General features: G+C 42.5%; 2 protein-coding genes across 4 annotated transcripts in view; both read left to right on the top strand.

Moving 5' to 3' along the window:
* LOC143955878 (uncharacterized) overlaps positions 1–16,912 on the top strand; it is a 201,633-nt gene that overhangs the window by 172,881 nt on the left and 11,840 nt on the right. The window lies entirely within an intron of this gene.
* LOC143955739 (uncharacterized) lies at positions 6,457–9,424 on the top strand. Its single transcript, XM_077465859.1, has one exon. It carries the CDS (start codon positions 7,308–7,310, stop codon positions 8,892–8,894), a length of 1,587 nt encoding a protein of 528 aa, XP_077321985.1. The 5' UTR covers positions 6,457–7,307; the 3' UTR covers positions 8,895–9,424.

Genomic DNA, 16,912 nt, shown 5'->3' with positions numbered 1-16,912 from the left:
ATCGGTCAGAGGTATAGGAGACCGCAATGCAGGTTTCAAGTACGGGACAGCAGACAAGGAGGCTGAAACAAAGACCGGCTTTATTAAACAGTAAGATATAATGGCCGGAGGAGGAGGATAACAGTATTAACAATTCACAGTAGTTTACAGTAAGGCTAACTGGAATGTGGTACACAAAATGGCTTTCCCGCCAACACATGCACAGTGATACAGGCTACCCTCTTCTAATATGTCCTGCCTGATTCCCGCTTATCGGGACACGTTTCTACAACGTACTATCTCAGTAGGGACTGTACTATTCCCTATCACAATCCAGCACCGGTGCTCACTCACAGTTTGTTAGACAGCTGAAGGGTCCCTTGTCTTGGCCTCCTTCATGAGGCAGGTGAAGTCCAGTTCCTAGTGCTGCAGCTTGCCCGTCTGGGACGGATGGATGAACACAGATGCGGCCCAAAATCACCACAGCTCTCTCTCTCTGCCCGAGGTGCCCGATCTTTAGCTGGATACTGCGACTCTTTATCCACACAAAGTCTCCCTCTCCTCAGGGCAGACTTGACTTTTCCTCAGCTCCGCACAGGAATTCCTCAGCTGCCCACACACTCCTCACAGTCCTCTCTCACTGCCACTTCCTGTTTCCTCTCCTCTGAAGGGTGGGCAGCAACAGTGACATCTTGTGGCTAAACTGGAAATAGCAGGCTGTATATATTATAGATGGAACACAGTGCAATATAGTTCAGTAATCCTAGGGGCTGACCCCTACACAATTATATTACAGAAACACACACATCGTACATTATATACTACTGTAATAGTGTGGATTATAGGATTTCACAAGCATTTTAACTTGGTTCACACTGGGGATTTACTGTCAGGCAAGGAGAGAGAGGGTGAGTGAAGACGGAACGTCACATGGTAAGACCTACCCCGAAAATAAGCCCTACTGTGTCTTTTGCTGCCAAAATGAATATAAGGCCCGGGCTTATTTTCAGGGAAACGCGGTATAAATCCTGTATAATAATAAGAATAATCTATCATTGAGCTAAGCAACCCCCATATCATATATATTTAAATATATATATATATATATATATATATATATATATATATATATATATATATATATAAAAACACATTTTGTATGTATGCCTTGTATTAGGGTGTTGTACTGGCTGCTACTCACTAATACATTTTTTTGGGCATTCAGCGCACTTTTCTTTGCATTTTATAAATAAGTAAATATATATATATATATATATGTATATATATATATATATATATATTTTTTTTTTTTATAAATATATATATATATATATATATATATATTTTTATATATATATATATATATATATATATATATATATATATATATATATATATATATATATATATTTATTTATAAAGTGCGCTGAATGCCCAAAAAAATGTATTAGTGAGTAGCAGCCAGTACAACACCCTAATACAAGGCATACATACAAAATGTGTTTATATATATATATATATATATATATATATATATATATACAGTATATATCCCCTTGGTGGGAGTGGAGATGACCCCCATCTATAAGGATATACAGTACATACACACACAGCACAAGGCCGTGTTCATACTACTAGACGTTTCTCGGGGCTGCAGTTCCTCTGATCTCCACAAGATGGTGATCTTCTCACTTCTACCATAGAGACAGGAAGTCTCTATGGAAGACAGGAAGTGATGTCAAGAATAAATAGGAATTTCTGTGGTAAAAGGTGAGTTGGGAGGAAGTAGAGAGGAGACGTTGCTGGAAGTGATAAGACGATGGACAATCAGCCGCCCCTCACATCACCGGGTAAGAGGAGACTTTATTGTAAAGGAGAGAGCAGTACGGAGGCTCCACCTAGATCCCCCATCATCTGATAAACACATAGAAACAATGTATTCAGTCAGTGTGTGTGTTTCCTACAGATGGATCCAGTAATGGGAACCCACCAGAGAGATGTCCCCGTCCTCTGTATTCCCGGGATTCCACACAGGAAGGTCACACCATCCCCCACCATCATCAGGTAGATGAGGAACAATCACTGATAGTATCATTAGGATCTGTACATTATCTGCATTGTTACCATTGATGTCATTTTTATTATATATTTAGAGTGGAAACCTGAGAGATCCTAAAGTTGAGGTTAAAGAAGAGATAAAAGAGGAGGATGATGAGGATGGGGTGATGGAGGAAGAACACAAATATCTGTACCAGGACACCATGGAGGAGTCATCCAGATACAGGAACCCACCAGAGAGATGTCCCCGTGGAAACCTCGGGGATAATAATATTGTTGTAAAAGAAGAGTATAAAGAGGAGGATGAGGAGTATGGAGTGATGGAGGAGTTTTCTGAAGGACACAAGGATATGATGGAGCCACCTAATACCAGGAACCTACCAGAGAGATGTCCCCGTCCTCTGTATTCCCGGGATTCCACACAGGAAGGTCACACCATCCCCCACTGTTACAAGGTTGGTGGGACGGAGTATCTAGAACATGGACTCCTAGAGACAATGTGTGAATTTTTTTTTAAATATTATGTCACAATATTAAAGCTTATATTTTACAGATGATATTCTCTCTCATTTTCTTGGTTTAGAGTGGAGATCCAATGGATATAGAATTTGAGGTGAAATCAGAAGAAGAAGAGAGGTATGTGAGGGATGATCAGCAGTCTATGGAGGAGGATGGAATAACGGGGACATTTATAGAGGAGGACACTCCTACAGAGATCAGCACAGGTGGGTCATTAACACTAAATCCATTCCTCCACCCATACTGCTCACTGATTGGTCCAGAGTAGGGCAGGGACTGGGGGAAATAGTTACATAGTAGGTGATTTCGAAAAAAAAGACACAAGTCCATCAAGTCCAACCTATGTGTGTGATTATATGTCAGTATTACATTGTATATCTCTGTATGTTGCGGTAGCTCAGGTGCTTATCTAATAGTTTTTTGAAACGAATGATGCCCCCGCTGAGACCACCGCCTGTGGAAGGGAATTCCACATCCTTGCTGCTCTTACAGTAAAGAACCCTCTACGTAGTTTAAGGTTAAAACGCTTTTCTTCTAATTTTAATGAGTGGCCACGAGTCTTGTTATACTCCCTTCCGCAAAAAAGTTTTCTCCCTATTGTGGGCTCACCAGTCCGGTATTTGTATATTGTGGGGTCACCAGTCCGGTATTTATATATTGTGGGGTCACCAGTCCGGTATTTATATATTGTGGGGTCCCCAGTCCGGTATTTATATATTGTGGGGTCACCAGTCCTGTATTTATATATTGTGGGGTCACCAGTCCGGTATTTATATAATGTGGGGTCACCAGTCCGGTATTTATATATTGTGGGGTCACCAGTCCTGTATTTATATATTGTGGGGTCACCAGTCCGGTATTTATATAATGTGGGGTCACCAGTCCTGTATTTATATATTGTGGGGTCACCAGTCCGGTATTTATATATTGTGGGGGTCACCAGTCCTGTATTTATATATTGTGGGGTCACCAGTCTGGTATTTATATATTGTGGGGTCACCAGTCCGGTATTTATATATTGTGGGGTCACCAGTCCGGTATTTATATAATGTGGGGTCACCAGTCCGGTATTTATATATTGTGGGGTCCCCAGTCCGGTATTTATATATTGTGGGGTCACCAGTCCTGTATTTATATATTGTGGGGTCACCAGTCCGGTATTTATATAATGTGGGGTCACCAGTCCTGTATTTATATATTGTGGGGTCACCAGTCCGGTATTTATATATTGTGGGGGTCACCAGTCCTGTATTTATATATTGTGGGGTCACCAGTCTGGTATTTATATATTGTGGGGTCACCAGTCCGGTATTTATATATTGTGGGGTCACCAGTCCGGTATTTATATATTGTGGGGTCACCAGTCCGGTATTTATATATTGTGGGGTCACCAGTCTGGTATTTATATATTGTGGGGTCACCAGTCCGGTATTTATATATTTTGGGGTCACCAGTCCGGTATTTATATATTGTGGGGTCACCAGTCCGGTATTTGTATATTGTGGGGTCACCAGTCCGGTATTTATATATTGTGGGGCCACCAGTCCGGTATTTGTATATTGTGGGGTCACCAGTCCGGTATATATATATATTGTGGGGTCACCAGTCCGGTATTTATATAATGAAATCATATCCCCTCTCAGGCGTCTCTTCTCCAGAGAGAATAAGTTCAGAGCTCACAACCTTTCCTCATATCTAATATCCTCCAGACCCTTTATTAGCTTTGTTGCCCTTCTTTGTAGTCGCTCCATTTCCAGTACATCCTTCCTGAGGACTGGTGCCCAGAACTGGACAGTATACTCCAGGTGCGGCCGGACCAGAGTCTTGTAGAGGGGAGAATTATCCTTTTATCTCTGGAGTTGATCCCTTTTTAATGCCGATATTCTGGTTGCTTTTTTAGCAGCAGCTTGGCATTGCTGAGCCCATCATCTACTAGGACCCCCAGGTCCTTCTCCATCCTAGATCCCCCCCAAGAGGTTCCCCTCCCCCCAGTCTATAGATTGCATTCAGATTTTTACCCCCCAAATGCATTATTTTACATTTTTCTACATTGAACCTCATTTGCCATGTAGTTGCCCCTCCCCCCATTCATTTGTTCAGATCTTCTTGGAAGGTTTCCACATCCTGCGGAGAAGTTATTGCCCTGCTTAGCTTAGTATCGTCCGCAAATACAGAGATTGAGCTGTTTCCCCCATCCCCCTCCTCCAGGTCATCTATGAACACATTAAATAGGATTGGTCCCAGCACAGAACCCTGGGGGACCCCACTACCCTCCCCCGACCATTCCGAGTACTCCCCATTTATCACCACCCTCTGAACTCGCCCTTGTAGCCAGTTTTTCAATCCATGTACTCACCCTATGGTCCATGCCAACGCACCTTATTTTTTACATTATTATTACATACACAACGTTTATGGGGAACTGTGTCAAATTGCAAAATCCAGATACACCACATCTACAGGCCTTCCTTTATCTAGATACACCACGTCTACGGGCCTTCCTTTATCTAGATACACCACGTCTACAGGCCTTCCTTTATCTAGATACACCACATCTACAGGCCTTCCTTTATCTAGATACACCACGTCTACGGGCCTTCCTTTATCTAGATACACCACGTCTACAGGCCTTCCTTTATCTAGATACACCACGTCTACGGGCCTTCCTTTATCTAGATACATCACGTCTACGGGCCTTCCTTTATCTAGATACACCACATCTACGGGCCTTCCTTTATCTAGATACACCACATCTACAGGCCTTCCTTTATCTAGATACACCACGTCTACAGGCCTTCCTTTATCTAGATACACCACGTCTACGGGCCTTCCTTTATCTAGATACATCACGTCTACGGGCCTTCCTTTATCTAGATACACCACATCTACAGGCCTTCCTTTATCTAGATACACCACGTCTACGGGCCTTCCTTTATCTAGATACACCACGTCTACGGGCCTTCCTTTATCTAGATACATCACGTCTACGGGCCTTCCTTTATCTAGATACATCACGTCTACGGGCCTTCCTTTATCCAGATACACCACGTCTATGGGCCTTCCTTTATCTAGATACACCACGTCTACGGGCCTTCCTTTATCTAGATACACCACGTCTACAGGCCTTCCTTTATCTAGATACACCACGTCTACAGGCCTTCCTTTATCTAGATACATCACGTCTATGGGCCTTCCTTTATCTAGATACACCACATCTACAGGCCTTCCTTTATCTAGATACACCACGTCTACGGGCCTTCCTTTATCTAGATACACCACATCTACAGGCCTTCCTTTATCTAGATACACCACGTCTACGGGCCTTCCTTTATCTAGATACACCACATCTACGGGCCTTCCTTTATCTAGATACACCACGTCTACGGGCCTTCCTTTATCTAGATACACCACATCTACGGGCCTTCCTTTATCTAGATACACCACGTCTACGGGTCTTCCTTTATCTAGATACACCACGTCTATGGGCCTTCCTTTATCTAGATACACCACGTCTACGGGCCTTCCTTTATCCAGATACACCACGTCTACGGGCCTTCCTTTATCTAGATACACCACGTCTACGGGCCTTCCTTTATCTAGATACACCACGTCTACGGGCCTTCCTTTATCCAGATACACCACGTCTATGGGCCTTCCTTTATCTAGATACACCACATCTACGGGCCTTCCTTTATCTAGATACACCACATCTACGGGTCTTCCTTTATCTAGATACACCACGTCTATGGGCCTTCCTTTATCTAGATACACCACGTCTACGGGCCTTCCTTTATCCAGATACACCACGTCTACGGGCCTTCCTTTATCTAGATACACCACATCTACGGGCCTTCCTTTATCTAGATACACCACGTCTACGGGCCTTCCTTTATCCAGATGCACCACGTCTATGGGCCTTCCTTTATCTAGATACACCGTGTCTACGGGCCTTCCTTTATCTAGATGGTAACTCACCTCCTCATAGAAGGTTAGTAGATTGGTTTGGCAAGAACGATTCTTCATGAATCCATGCTGATTACTGCTGATATCGTTACTTAAATCTTGTATATAGTCCCTTATCATCCCCTCCAAGAGCTTACATACTATTGATGTTAGGCTGACTGGTCTGTAATTGCCAGGGATTTAATTTGGTTAAATATTGGTGCTACGTTGGCTTTTCTCCAATCACCTGGTACCATTCCAGTCAGTATATTGTTTGTAAAATTTAGGAACAATGGCCTGGCAATTACTTGACTGAGATCCTTAAGAGCCATCGGGTGCAAGACATCTAGTTCCAGTGACTTATTAATTTTACGTTTTTCAAGTCTATTTCTAATTCTGTCCTCTGTTAGCCATGATGGTAATTCCTGTGACGTGTCATGAGGATAAACATTGCAATTTTGATTACCGTAGGAGAAGAATAAATTCAATACCTTCACCATCTCCCCATCCTTAGTAACCAGATTCCCTTCATCATTCTTTATGGGACCAATATGACCTCCCTTTCTTACTATTTACAGTATATACTTAAAGAATTTGTTGGGATTTTTTTTTACTCTCCTCCGCTATGTGTCTTTCATGTTCTATATTACATGTTGATAATAATGTGATAACGTCCTCCAACTTTGTCAGTTACCCAATGATGGTGGTCTTCGGAATCAGTCCAGTCTCCATCTTGGTTGGTTAGGGGAACCAATCAGCTCGTGTCTAGTAATAATCTTTGTATTTGTATTTTAGTAGATGGACGGGAGATGAGGAAAACCTCAGAGGATTGTCTCACTTTGTCTCCAGACTGTAAAGTAGAAGATGAGGACATCACACAGTATAGTCCAGGAGAAAACCCGACTACCTCAAATGTCCATCCGGCACCACACAGTGTAGATGGACCATCGTATTCCTCTTATCCTGAGGAACCTCAGACTGTGCGGGACGGTGCCGGACCATCGTATTCCTCTTATCCTGAGGAACCTCAGACTGTGCGGGACGGTGCCGGACCATCGTATTCCTCTTATCCCGAGGAACCTCAGACTGTGCGGGACGGTGCCGGACCATCGTATTCCTCTTATCCCGAGGAACCTCAGACTGTGCGGGACGGTGCCGGACCATCGTATTCCTCTTATCCCGAGGAACCTCAGACTGTGCGGGACGGTGCCGGACCATCGTATTCCTCTCATCGTGAGGAGCCTCAGACTGTGAGGGACGGTGCCGTCCTTCCAAAACATAAGAGGTTTTCATGTTGTGAGTGCGGAAAGTGTTTCCGTTCAAACTACGATCTTAATGTGCATAAAAGATCTCACACCAGAGAGAAGCCATATTGCTGTGCTGAGTGCGGGAAGTGTTTCTATTCTAAATCCCATCTTAATGTTCATGAAAGATATCACACAGGTGAGAAGCCGTATTCCTGCCCTGAGTGCAAAAAACGTTTTTCAATGAAGTCCCATCTTTCCATACATCAGAGGTCTCACACGGGTGAGAAGCCGTATTCCTGTCCTGAATGTGGGAGATGTTTTTCGGAGAAGTCAAGTCTTTACACACATCAGAGATTGCACACGGGTGAGAAGCCGTATTCCTGTCCTGAGTGCGGGAAATGTTTTGCACAGATAAGCAGTTTTTCTATACATCAGAGGTCTCACACGGGTGAGAAGCCGTATTCCTGTCCTGAGTGTGGGAAGTGTTTTTCAGATAAGTCCATTCTTTACAGACATAAGAGATCGCACATGAAGGAGAAACCATATTCCTGTTCTGAATGCGGAAAATGTTTTTCACAGATAACCAGTCTTTACATACATCAGAGATTGCACATGGGTGAGAAGCCGTATTCCTGTCCTGAGTGCGGGAAATGTTTTTCGCAGAAGTCCATTCTTTGCACACATCAGAGATCTCACACTGGGGAGAAGCCGTATTCCTGTCCTAAATGTGGGAAAAGTTTTGTACGTAAAACAAGGCTTGTCACACATCAGAGGACTCACACGGGGGAGAAGCCATTTTCCTGTCTTCAGTGCGGGAAATGTTTTTCAGATAAGTCCAATCTCTATAATCATCAGAAATCTCACATGATGGGGAAGCCGTATTCCTGTCCAGAGTGCGGGAAATGTTTTTCACAGAAGTCACATCTTTATACACATCAGATATCTCACACAGGGAAGAAGCCATATTCCTGTCCTGAATGTGGGAAAAGTTTTGTCTATAAATCGAGGCTTGTCATACATCAGAGCTCTCACAAGGGGGAGAAGCCACTTTCCTGTCCTGAGAACGGGAATTGTCCGTCACAGAAGTCCTCTGTTTACAGTCATCTGAGATTGGACGCGGAGGAGAATGAACTTTCCTGGTCTGAGTGAGGGAAATGTTCCTCACTGAAGTCCCGTCTTCCTGTACATCAGAGATCCCACACAACCCTGGAGGTGTATTAGTGAGTGCGGGAAATGTCTTGTATATGAATGTTGCTGGGCATGTGGGGAAGAAGCACCCCCTGATATACACCTCAGATATACTCCATGGCTGATCCTCATCATGGAAGAAACAGTTGATAAGGAGATCAGAGATCACCAAAGACATGGATGAAGTGTTGTACTGTGTCGGCCATTGATAGCAGGAGAAAAATAACAATGGAGTCATTACCTCTCATTGGCTGAGTACATTTTGTGGTATGGAGACTTAGAGGTCTATTATTCTCTTGCAAGAGGTCTGTTTTCTCAAGTCGTCTTCCAGGACGAAACACGTTAGCCCCACCACTCAAAAGGTGGTCCTCTAGGCCTTTTAAAATAACAATGGAGTCATTACCTCTCATTGGCTGAGTACATTTTGTGGTGTAAAAACATATAGCGGTCTATTTTAAAATAAATTTAATAAAAGTGAATATAAAAAGGTATTCACCCACCCTTTTGGCTGTATTTTATTTCTTGATGGTTTCCTATGCTCATTGGCTCCATCTAGTGATCATAGTGTTGTGTTGGGCTATTTTTACTAATGGAAGTACAGTATTTCAGGAAAAAAAATACCACAATAGCCATTAGATGGAGCTGAGGATCATAGGAAATCACTGTGTTCATTGAATTATGTACAAATTCTTTCATGGCTGGGCAAATACATTGCAGATTTTTTATAAGATAGACTCCTTAGTTTCCTTCAGCAGACATGGATTGCTACAAATAACTGAGATCAACCTCATGCACTTATGAATACAGCAGACATCGAACAATATAAATTAATTGTTTTTTTTTTTTTTTTAATCAGAAAAGTTTTATTGAGTAACAACAAAACATTTGAGTAAAACTTGCAGCTATCCAACCAAAGTGCCCAGAGTTTCTCAAATTTTTCTGGTCGCCCCCTATGTTGAAAAATGTACTTTTCCATCCTAATAGTATTCCCCCATTTTGGGCGATCCATTCCCCCAGTGTAGGGGGCTCGGGCGCCTTCCAGTGCTGAAGAATAGACATGTGCAAAAGGAAAAAATTCGTTTCGTTTCGTTTTAATTCGTTAATTCATTAATTTCGTTTAGTTATATTCGTTAACTTCCTTAAATTTGTTTTCGGATTTCGTTTAGTTTTCTACCGAATTCGAAAAATCAGCCACATTCGAAAATATTTCTACCGGATTCGAAATGATTTCAACATGATTTGACATTATTTCAACCACATTCGAAAATATTTTGTGACCCAACTTTAGGGCCATGTATCTCGGGGTCACTTGGTGCTAGAAACTCCAAATTTGGATATGTTGTAGTGCTAGTACTATTGTGTTTGCATACCAAATTTGGGGTTTCTAGCTATAAGTGACCCCGAGATATGTGGCCCCAAAATCGGGTCACAAAATGTCATTCTCTGCTCTAATAACGAATAACATTTTGCGACCCGATTTTGGGGCCACATATCTCGAGGTCACTTATAGCTAGAATCCCAAAATTTGGTATGCAAACAGAATAATACCAGCACTACAACATATCCAAATTTGAAGTGTCTAGCACCAAGTGACCCCGAGATACATGGCCCTAAATTCGGGTCACAAAATATTTTCGAATGTGGTTGAAATAATGTCGAATGCAGTTGAAATAATTTTGAATCATGTCGAATTCATTTGAATTCATTCGTTATATTTCTTTCGTAGTCGTTGTAATTTGTTATTTTTTTATTCGGACATTCGGATGCATCCGAATGTCTGAACGATGCAAAATTCGGCCGAATTTCGATTCGTTACGAAACGAATTGCACAAGCCTACCGAAGAATCAATCATCTTCCGTGCCTGGAACAGGGCCCTGGCCCCGGCCTGTCCACTATTGTTACCCATGGAAACGTCATCCAGGATCCCAAGGAGACATGGTTTTCGGGTCTGAGGGTATGGTAATCTGAAACACTCTGTTAATAGTGTCCAGTACCCCTGTCCAGAATAGGTGTAGTTTGGGGCATCTCCACAGCAGGTGGATCAAATTCCCGTGGTCCCTGGCACACCTGGGGCAATCTGAGTCCTGTCGCACCCCCATCCTAAACAGCCTATCCGGCGTGTAGTGTACTCTGAGCACAATATATAACTGAGATAGCCGCTGGGCCACATTTAGTGAGCAGTATTGCACGGCCTGTAGGGCCTCCTCCCATTGCTCCTCCTCGAATGTACCACAATCCCTTTCCCATTTACTCAGTGCCGTCTGCGGGAATCCCCCGAGGCAGGCAGCGAGGACCATGGAATAAGTTCTGGAGATAAAGCCCTGAAACTGTGCTACATTAACCATAGATCGTGGTCGGTGAAAGAGTCCATGGGCCCCCCACGTCTGAGTCTTTACTGCATGTTGCAGTTGCAAGTAGTAGAAAAGCATAGACTGCGGCAAGTGAAATCTCTCCCTCAAATTGGGGAAGGGAGTCAGCCTCCCTGCTGTAAAAATCTGACCCAAGTACGTGACCCCGTGTCTCCTCCACCGAGCACCACAATCCAGCAGTAGCAGCTCCTCGTAATGCTTATTCTCCCATATAGGGCTGTACTCAGTGAACCCCCTGCATTTGTCGTAGTTTATTCCAGATTTTCTGCATAAGGGCATAGGTGGGCAGTCGTTTATTTGATTTTGCGTATATGCCAAGGCCTCCAGTCCCGAGGGTACATCACCATGGCCAGATGTCAGGCACATCGGGGCCTTAACTGGGTCCAAGCATAGGGTCTCCTCCTCTTCCCCTGTCCCCCCCCCTGCATAGCCCTTGCTATATGTTGTGCCTGTGCTGCCAGGTAGAAGGCCCAAGGATTAGGGAGGGCGAGGCCCCCCCGCCTCCTTGGACCGTTGTAATTGTTCCAGTTTAATCCGCGGGGGGGTCTATCTAACCAAATAAAAGCTCTAAAAATGGAGTTAATAATGCGAAAGAATTTCAGAGGGATTACCATAGGGGTATTGTGCAAAATATATAAAAGTTGGGGCATAAAGATCATCTTTATCAAATTGACTCTACCGACCAGTGACATCTTAAGACGGGACCAAATTTTAGTTTTATTTCGAATTCTATTTAAAAGTGGGGTCAGGTTAAGGGAAACATAATCAAGAGGATCCGACGTGACCTGTATACCCAGGTACTTCAGACCCGAGGACACGGGCACGCCGTGTATCATCCGACCATCACTGTCTGGATTAGCATCCAGCAGCAGCAGGGAGGATTTGGTCCAGTTTATAGTTAGTCCTGAATACACACCAAACTTTCCTATCGTCTCCATAGCCTCCCGCAGGGAATCAGATGTGTCTCCCAGAAGTAGCATGGTATCATCTGCGTATAGCATGATTTTTTCCTGGAATTTCCCATACTGGAAGCCTCGTATCCTCTGATTTGCTCTAATCATGGATAAAACTATTAACCAACATAACTGCGCAAAACGAGCAGAAGAAAAAAAGAGTGATTGTAAACAAAGAAAAAATGTGATGAGCTGTAAGCTGCTGACACGCTAAAATTAGGGATTTTTTAGCTAAGGAAACATGTCAAAGGTAAAGTGTAAGCGCTCAACTTATGTGTTTTTAGTAGTCATACATATTCCTGTGTCTCTACATACATATAAAGTGACCCCAAGACAAGGGGAAATATTACAATTTAGTGACAAAGAAAATGACTATAAGATTATCTATAAATATATATGTGAAAACCACAAAATAGAGATTTTGTGGGTAAAAATTATCCCAGTGAAAAAGAAGCCAAACAATGACTATAATTATATGCAAACATTGCTAGTGATAAATAATAAAAGTCCATAAACAGGCGTATGGTCCATATGAGAATGTGCAAAGTATCAATCCAAACGTATTGTGCTGACAACCAAGGTTCTGTGATATTAAACCGGAGGAGATGTTGTTTCACCCTGTGACGGTCCCACCACCTTATAAGGTACAGGCTTACCGGATCTAGATGACCCTAGCAGACATACGTCTCAGGGGTCAATCAAAGCTTATGGTCCTAGCCAAAGGTTGGATGTATCAATCGTGCCGTATACGATCACCACAAACGACTAGATGTAATCACAGTTCTTCATATGTATGTGTAAATCCGACAACAACTCAGGCATGGAAGATGAAGAAACAAAGCCAACATGGCATAATAACGTTTTTTTTAAAAAAAACCTTTAATAAAAAATATTCTAAAACTCACATTTCCAGAATAGATAGTAAAGCATGTCAGAGAGACAAAGGTGACAGTAGCGGAGTCCTCCCGACGCGTTTCGACCTACAGGTCATCATCTGGGGTGGGCTCCTGCTACTGTCATACTGCCTTATATAGGTACTTGTACAATAAACTAATGCATTTACCCCAAGTGTCATAATCAAGCCCACTTCCGGTTTTCAAAATGGCGGACGGGCGTGCGTTCCACGCCTCTATCGTTATGCGTTCCACCCATATAACCAATCTGTTTAGGCCTGGAGGGCATAATTTAGAAATGGTAATCAGTCAACTTCCGGTTATGACGGTGTGGCGTGCGTTCCACACCTCAACAGGCATGCGCTCCACCCATTCACAGTGAACTGTGATGAAAAAAGAAAAAAGGGTACTTACTTATTACAATGATATGACCACTAACAGGAATGTGGGACCGTCCCCTTACATATATATACATTTATTCCGACTTGAATAGAAAGGTATGGAGGTATATTAAACTCTCATTAAAAATCCCAGCATGAAAACCGGAAGTGTGCGTCCATGATCACACAGGAACCGGAAGTAGGTAAGCATCACTTCCGGTGCGGAACGAAAATGGAAACGAGGCTTGGATATGTAAACAACATTATCTCCTCTCTAATGCTGCTGTAAGTGTGCCAATGACACCTAGTGGCCAAGAAATAAAATAGAACTTGACAATAATAAAAGAGATATACATAACATATATCCCATTATACATGATGTGTATCGCATGATATAGATTTATAATCCTGTGATTTAAACAAACTGTCTTGACACAGGAGATATACATGTATACAACTAGTATAACCAAAAACAAAAAAAAGAGAACATAAAATAAAAATAAAATTAATATAAAAATACAAATGAAAATAAATACAGACTGCTTAATAAAATATACTTGCAAATAAATTTTGTGATACCAGATTACGCATTGCACATAGCATCTATGAGTCGTCTATGAAAGCATTAATGTCCCACTCTACATTCATACCGAGTGGAGAGTGGGATTGGAGCTCATAGATCCAAAAAGTCTCCAACCTGGAGACCCCACGTGTAAGGGGACCCCCTCTCCAGGGTGGGGTGTACCTGTCTATCGCGACAAATTGTGTGCCCCTTAAATCGTTGTTGTGACATTCCCTATAATGTCTAGGCACAGTATGTTTAGACAATTTACTTTTGATCAAAGAAATGTGTTCACCAACCCTTGTGGAAAAAGGCCTGGTGGTACGGCCGACATACTGTTTCCCACAAGGGCAGGTTATTAAATAGACCACATATTTGGTCTTACAGGTACAGAAACACTTAATTGAATATCTTCTCCCTGTTACTGTAGATGTAAATTCTGAAATTTTTCATTGAGTCAATGCGTTATGTTGACATACGCTACATTTTTTACACGGGTAGTAACCTACCAAATTGTGAAAAAAAGTAGGCTGGATGGGGGCATTAATGATATTGGGGGCTATTTTACTTTGCAGAGTCGGAGCCCCTCTAAACAAAACGTTGGCTTTTTCAGGAAGACTTGGACCAAGCACAGGGTCCTTTCTCAAAATGTCCCAATGTTTACTGAAGATCTTTTTCACTTGCCTATGTTGTGTATTAAAGGTGGTTATGAAAGACCACCTAAATTTGTCATTGTCATTCCGAGGGGTTTTGACCTGCAAAAGAGTATCCCTATTTATATCTGAAACCTCCTGTAGTTGTTTTTCCAAAGTAGGCGCACGATATCCCTTGTCCAAAAACTGTTCTTTTAAACAGTTCGCCTGCTCAAGAAAAATGCGATCATCCGTACAGTTGCGACGTAGTCTAATAAATTGACTACGAGGGACAGAGGTGAGCCAACTTTTATGGTGGCAGCTATCGATGGCAATATAGCTATTACGGTCGGTGGACTTGAAATGTGTTTTCAAATTAAAACCCCCTGACGTGATTCCAATTTCCAAGTCTAAAAATTGTATTTTATCGATGCTGGTCTGATAGGTTAATGAAATTCCCCTATCGTTGTTATTTAAACCACTGAAAAATTCACAAAGCGATTCAGGGGTGCCTCCCCATAGGAGGAGGATGTCGTCTATATAACGGACCCACAAAATCAATGATGGGCTCCGCTGAGCATAGACGACATCCTCCTCCCATTTGGCCATGAAAAGATTGGCCAAACTGGGCGCAAATTTAGCCCCCATGGCCACCCCCCTTTTTTGCGAATAGTACTGACCATCAAACCAAAAGTAACTATGGCTAGTGGCGAATTCTAATAATTCTATGATGTAATCACGTTGGCAAGGAACTAGTGTGTGTTCTTGATCTAAAAAGAAACGAACCGCTTGGATCCCCTTATCCTGTGGGATACAGGTATAAAGGGATGCCACATCAGCGGTGGCTATAATACATTGTCCTTGAAAATGTGTACTTTCCAATTTTCTGATGGTATCGCCTGTATCTTGTATGTATGAAGGCATTTTTCTAACGAGTGGTTGGAGATAAAAATCTATATATCTGCCTATACGTGCTGTGACAGAATTGATGCCACTCACAATTGGTCTACCGGGAGGGGCCGTCAGGCTCTTATGGATTTTAGGCAGATAATAGATAGTAGGTATTCTGGGGGATACTGGAACCAAAAAGGCTCTTTCTTTTTTATTCAAAATTTTTTGTTCAAAACCTTTATCGATAAGGGTTTTTAATTGTTTTTTGTAAACATTGGTAGGATTATTGGGTAACTTGCAATACGTATCTGGCTCACTCAAAATATTCGCCATTTCCTCCTCGTAATGAATCTTATCAAGTATAACTATACCTCCTCCCTTATCGGCAGGGCGTATAATAACCTGTTTCTGATCACAGAGAGACCTCATTGCAACTTTTGGTAAGGAGGTCGAATGGTACTTTTTGACTGGTAATTCTGCTAAATCGCTGAGTACCAAATCTCTAAAAATTTTTACTGCAGGAGCAGTGGGTACTGGAGGAGAGAAAAGAGAGGGGTTAGACAACCCTGAATGAACAGTCCCTGACGTACTGGCATGATAGTCTGTACGGTACGGATTAGATGTAAGATACCTCTGAATATTTATCTTCCGTGTGAATTTGTGTATGTCTATAAATGTGGAAAATTTATTGAGTTTATTAGGGGGTGCAAACTTCAAGCCCTTGTCTAAAATTGACATCTCCTCAGATGTAAAAGACTTGGTGCTTAAATTAAAGACCCCCTGGCCTATCAGAGCCTTCTTCTTTTTCCGTCTTTGTAATCTCCTTCCCCCTCTACAACCTCTCCTCGTTCTTGGCCCCTTTTTTTGGGGTGTGGGTCCTCGTGAAAACCCTGTTGTTCATAATTAGTATTCGGAGGATTGTATGGATAGGGGGAAGGAGAGTGCCTGGTATAAGTGTTGTCAGAATTTCTCATGTCTCGTAAAGGTGCAAACCTGTTCTGTGAAGGAGGTATATCCTCATAATGTTGAATTCCCCGATTATGATAATAAGGGGAGTTTGCCTCTCGAGGGGGAGGGTAGTTTTGATGGTGAGAGGGATATGTATTTCGTGGGGAAGAATAGTATGGTGAGTTATTATAATCACCAGGAACAGGAGTGTTCCTATGATGGGAATGACCCCTTTGGTACCCACGTCCTCCTCTTTTACCTCTTTGGCCACCCTTACCCCTTTTTTGGTTGCTCGACATATATGGACTATAATGTTGGATATTTTGTGTCCCCTTGTCGGACCACTTCTG

Source organism: Lithobates pipiens, unplaced genomic scaffold (genome assembly GCF_037356315.1).
Source record: "Lithobates pipiens isolate NorthernLeopardFrog02 unplaced genomic scaffold, aLitPip1_a1.2 Scaffold_35, whole genome shotgun sequence".
Lineage (NCBI taxonomy): Eukaryota > Metazoa > Chordata > Amphibia > Anura > Ranidae > Lithobates > Lithobates pipiens.
Note: the sequence above shows the minus strand (reverse complement) of the source record. Positions and strands in the feature narration are given on the sequence as shown.